This window comes from Penaeus monodon, unplaced genomic scaffold (genome assembly GCF_015228065.2).
Source record: "Penaeus monodon isolate SGIC_2016 unplaced genomic scaffold, NSTDA_Pmon_1 PmonScaffold_12826, whole genome shotgun sequence".
In the NCBI taxonomy this organism is placed as follows: Eukaryota; Metazoa; Arthropoda; class Malacostraca; order Decapoda; family Penaeidae; genus Penaeus; species Penaeus monodon.
The window spans coordinates 1-6,270 of NW_023641741.1; the positions used below are offsets into that span (position 1 = coordinate 1).

General features: G+C 41.4%; 1 protein-coding gene across 1 annotated transcript; it reads left to right on the forward strand.

The window, feature by feature from the left end:
* Positions 1-137: 137 nt before the first annotated feature.
* Positions 138-2,488, forward strand: LOC119569138 (protein FAM200B-like; the record flags this gene model as incomplete). The annotated part of the gene is made up of 4 exons (XM_037917437.1): positions 138-298; positions 1,074-1,172; positions 1,228-2,085; positions 2,360-2,488. Coding segments are annotated over 4 exons (1,247 nt in total), but the record flags the coding sequence as incomplete, so codon positions are not given.
* Between the last annotated feature and the right edge of the window lie 3,782 nt (positions 2,489-6,270).

Below are 6,270 nucleotides of genomic sequence, written 5' to 3' on the forward strand. Positions count from 1 at the left end.
CCACCAATTCCTTGCCCAGCTTAGAAACTAACACTAACTCAACCACCTTCCCCAACATTAACTATAGTGCTACATGACCTTAGATGTCTAGCACATTTCTCTTGCTTTTAACCATTAACCATTAACCATTCTTGGAGTGGTCGAGTGGTTTTTCTTCAAAGGTTTGGCATTCGTGCTACGAGCCGAAAAGAGGCAGCGACCACCCTGCAACCAGTCAGTAAAGTCTCAGAAGAACTCTAGTACAGGGTTCTTCAAAGTACGGGTCGCGACCCAGTACTGGGTCGCAAACTCATATTCAGTGGGTCGCCACATGATAATAATAATAATAATAATAATAATAACAATAATAATAATAATAATAAAAATAATAATCCAATTTTTTCATAAATGAGAGAGAGAGAGAAGAGAGAGAGAGAGGAGAGAGAGAGAGAGAGAGAGAGAGAGAGAGAGAAAGAGAGAGAGAGAGAGAGAGAGAGATTGTGGTGAGGGAAGGGACACAGCGCGTTTCTTCCTGTCCGAGACAGGACTAATACGCATTCAGAATCTTCACTCGTCAGATAAGGATAAGTCCGATATGGGAAGCTTAGCCTCGGCCGGGCTATGCCATGAGGGGAGCCTGGCCTGTGTCGACAAATGCCGACTCGCTCACGTGTGTCAGCTGGTGCTGACTCGGCTGAACCTAGTCCTTACCCGCCGTGGTGTCCCAGCCACAGCAATAACCTCCGGGCGACAATTGCAACTTCTCGCGCCTGAGCGGGGCGCGAACCGCCGACCCCTCGGATGAGAGGCCGTCACGTTACCATTGTACTAGCCTGGAGGCTCACTCGTCAGAGTCACGAAATTTTCATCAGTTTACGTTTGTACCGCGGGAGCGTAAAAAATAGACACAGAGAACTCCTCAGTGACACATACAGTTATAACCGAACGCTTAAACATAATGGATCGTTTTGTTATAAAACGCGTCTCTGTTCAGTCGTCAAGTACGTGTGCACCTGATAAAACACACAGGCCAACGAGCCTGGCTCGATCATAAGAGAGGCCGCATCTACATCAGCTTCTGAGCCGCCTCCCAGAAAAAAGTCAAGTCATGGACAAGGCAGTACAGTGACGAGTTTCTGAAGTATGGCTTCGTCATAAGTGTGAACAGGAAAAGGGAGAACCAAGGCCTCAGAGTGTGTGATTTGCAGTGAAGTTCTCGCAAATGAGAGTAAGCCATCAAAATTAAAGAGACATCTCGAAACAAAGCATCCTAGTCTGGCTACAAAACCAGTTGACTATTTCCAGAGAAGAAAGGAACAACTGAAGATGTCAGTGAAAGTTCTAAATACAGCAACCACTCTAAATGACAAAGCACAATTAGCATCATATATAGTTTCATATCGCATTGCAAAAGAGAAAGTACCATACACATGTGGTGAGAAACTTATTCTCCCATCTTGCGTGGATATAGTGAGCACGATGCTCGATGGAAAGTCGGCAGACAAGATCAAATGTGTCCCAATCAGTGATACAACAGTGTCACGGCGGATAAGTGATATCGCAGACCTACAGACTGCTGGAGAATTTGCTATTCAGCTGGACGAAGGTACTGATATATCTAACTGTGCAGTGCTCCTGGTGTACGTCAGATACGTACATGAAGATGACTTTTTGGAAGATATGCTTTGCTGCTTAACCTTACCTACACATTCATCAGGATCTGAGATATACAGAGTGCTGAATGACTGCATAGTTGGAAAATACAAGCTGAAATGGGCCAATTACAAAGGAATTACAACCGATGGAGCAGCAAATATGACTGGGAAAAAGAGCGGTGTTGTGACAAAAATATCAGAAGCAGCCGGTAATGATGTAACTTGGAGACACTGTTTCATCCACCGTGAAGCGCTGGCTGCCAAAGGTATCCCAGACAATCTCAGAGGTGTTTTGAATGACGTTGTGAAAGTTATCAACAACACAATCAAAGGAAGTGCACTTAACAGTCGGTTGTTTGAACTCTTGTGCCTGGACATGGGAACTGATCATTCACACCTTTTGTACCATACGGAAGTTCGATGGCTCTCCCGCGGGAGAATTCTAACAAGGGTTTATGAGCTAAGAATGGAAATTCATATTTTTCTTCTCGGAAAAAAATCCAGTATGGCAAGCTTGTTTTGCAATGATGAGTGCATTCTAAAACTTTCATATTTATCAGACATTTTCTCAAAGCTAATGAGCTTAATCTAAAACTGCAAGGGAAAGAAACTGATGTATTCCGACACTGTGAGGAAGTAGAAGCATTTAAGAAGTCAATAATGCTGTGCAAGCAAGGCTTGCTGTTGATCACCTCTTTACTATATGTTTCCCAACACTTTTGCAGCATATTGAAGAACATAATAACTACAGTGAAGAAACCATGAAGAAATTGAATGTGATATACAGCTGCACCTCCATTCTTTGTCAAGCAGTTTTGAACAGTATTTTCCTGAGAAAAACCTTAAGAATATAAGAGACAACCATTGGGTGAAGGACCCTTTTGCATTTGAAAAACCAGAAGCTGTTATAGGGCTAAACTTTACACCTGATGAAGAAAATGAACTTCATCTGACAAGTGATACATCATTACGAATCAAGATGCGGTCATCACCTCTGTCATCATTCTGGATAAGTGTTTCCAAGGAATATTCACATCTAAGTAAGAAAAGTATTTTACTTTTGATCCCCTTTACAACTACATACTTGTGTGAAGCTGGGTTCTCAACCTTGACAAAACTAAAAAGCAAAGAAAGAATCGACTCAAATCCTACAGCCGACATGCGTGTGGCGTTATCCTCCTGCAAGCCAGACTGGAATAAGATAACGAAAGACAAGTAGGCACACCAGTCACACTGAACACGTAAGTGCAGACTATTTTTCCTTGCTTTCCTGCAGCAGTGTATTCAACTTTACTCCGATTTCGTATTTTTTATAACTTTTTAGGTAAACTTAACATGTTTTCAATATAGCCAGTTTTATATAATTGGTGTGTGTGTGTGTGTGTGTGTGTGTGTGTGTGTGTGTGTGTGTGTGTGTGTGTGTGTGTGTTGTGTATGTGTGTGTGTGTGTGTGTGTGTGTGTGTGTGTGTGTGTGTGTGTGTGTGTGTGTGTGTGTGTGTGTGTGTGTGTGTGTGCAATATAACTGATATCAAGTTTATGAAGAGAAAGGTACAATAAAATGGACATACTGGGTCGTGAAGATAACACAGAAAATCAAACTGGGTCGTGATGAAAAAAGTTTGAAGAACCCTGCTCTAGTACAATGGTGAACAGTAATGGTAGTCAACGTACGCAGGACTTACAACACAAGTAAAGGGGTGAACACATGCTACGACCTGGCTTAAGGTAAAACCTGCCCAGAGGGGGAGGGCTAGGCCGACCTTATCACGCTGGACACTGGCAACGAACTGTCAGGTCAGGCGAGCTCTGATTACATCTCATCTATGCCCTTGCTGACTCAATGGTTCTTATTTGGGATTTGGAGCCACGTGGTAAACAGCCACGTGGTCTATTGGTACTTATGTATATGCTACATCGTACACACATACACACAGAAACACGCACACACACACACACACACACACACACACACACACACACACACACACACACACATACACATGCACACAAACACACACACACACAAACGTACACACATGCACACAAACGTACACATGCACACAAACGTACACATGCACACAAACGTACACACATGCACACAAACGTACACACATGCACACAAACGTACACACATGCACACAAACGTACACACATGCACACAAACGTACACACATGCACACAAACGTACACACACACACACACACACACACACACACACACACACACACACACACACACACACACACACACACACACACACACACACGCAGACGCACACACACGCAGACGCACACACACGCGCGCGCTCACACACACGCGCGCTCACACACAAACACACACACACACACGATACTTAACAACATTGAAGCACGAAAACCTTCCATAGTTACCCATCATTGTCACGAGAGAAAACGGAAGTTTCCTTGCATTCGACACCGCCTCGGGAGCGGCGGCCACAGCAGCTCCTGTCACTTGAGGGTCGACTAAGATTTATCGCAATGGCTTCATTTTGCGAAGAAAACCTAACAAGGGAAGAAGCTGAAGGATTTATAAGGAATATCCTGTGTGAAGAGATTCCAACATCCTTGGATTTGCTTTGGATTAACAAGATTATCCAAGCTTTCCATAGAAGGATACCTTATCAGGCATGGATCAGCTTTGTGTTGTGATTATGGTTGTTAATTGATAGATGCATAGAAAACACTCACCACACACACACACACGCACGCACGCACGCACGCACGCACGCACGCACGCATGCACGCACACACAACCACACACAACCCCCCACACACACACACACAACACACACACCACACCACACAACACACACACACCACACACACACACACACACATACATACATACATACATACATACTACATTTCACGAAATCCCTAAATTTTCCGTAAATTCATGAAATCACCGTTCACTCGTGGATTTCATGAATTTACTGAATATCCAGGAAATTCACGAAATACCCGAAATGGGAGGTCGGGATTTCTTGAAATTACTGTTTTGATCTTTTTCTCATGTGGATGATGTGCGGACGAGCAAGGGTTAGAATTATGACCTGCAATAATGTCCTTAATAACATTAATAGAACTGCTGTCACAAGGAGCGTCTTTCGGATTTAAAATATTTGAAAAATCCATTATTTAGTTCCTAATAAAAACATGACAACAGGTATCTATAACATTGATTTTATTCATAAGAACATACATTTGTTCATTCATAAGAGTATACATAATTGCTATATCATAACTATTCATTACATTGCTATCTGGTTATTCAACAATCAGCATTTATTAGCACAGTTGACACTTCCATGGCATTAAGAGTTACATTTCGTCTTAGCTTTGAAACACTTACATCTGTTAGTTGAACATTTCTTCAGACCACTACAGTTGCATCTATTGAATCCCTGACCACTTCCCATCACATGACCAATAAACTCTAGTTTCCTCCTGTTCCAAAATGTCCAACAGCCGTCCCCACAATTTATCTCTCCCAGCCCCATCACTCGTTTTCCCCTCTGTCCAGCCAACACGTACCCCTCGTCTGCAACACCACACTTCAAAACCATTGACCTCTTTCCCGTCCATCCTCCCCAGCACCCAACACTCAGAACCACATGACGCAATTGGGAAAACTAATGAGTTCAACAACCTCATGCTGCATCCGCAAAGCAACGCTTCGGTCTTTCCAGTGCTATTGAGAGCAACTATGGCACTTTTGGCAATGGCAACTCTTCTTTTATCTCTGGTGAATCATCACATGTACTAGCCAAAACAGCTCCAAGACAAGTGAACTCCCTCACACCCTCCACAACCACTCCATTGACTGCAACATGCTCACCATCGCCCACTGCCGGCCATCTTTGAATCTTCATGATTCTAGTTTTTCCTGGCATCAAGAAACAAGCCAGCCCTCACTTGCCCCTCCAACCCCATCCAGCAGTTGTTGTAGTTCAGCGACACTGCTGGTAATCAAAACCATACCACCGGCGCATCTCAGACCCCACACCCTGAATCCTCCAACATCCACGTTCCCATATATATATATATATATATACACACACACACACACACACACACACACACACACACACACACACACACACACACACCACACACACAACACACACACACACACACACACATATATGTATATATACCTGTATATATGTGTTTATATATACATATACATATATATGTGTTATATATTATATATATATATATATATAAATTTATATACATATTTATATTTTTGTATTTATGCATAAACACAAACACCAACACAGTAAACATGTACACAAAGATGAAAAGGAATACAGCCATGATAAGAAAGAATCAATATCATGGTAGCTGTTTTCCTTTATATATATATATATATATATATATATATATATATATATATATACATATGTATATGATATATATATATAGTATATATATATTATAATATATATATAATACACACACACACACATATGATATATATATACATATGTATATATATATATACATTATATATACATATGTATATATATAAACATATGTATATATATATACATATGTATATATATACATATGTGTGTGTGTGTGTATATATATATATATATTATATATATAT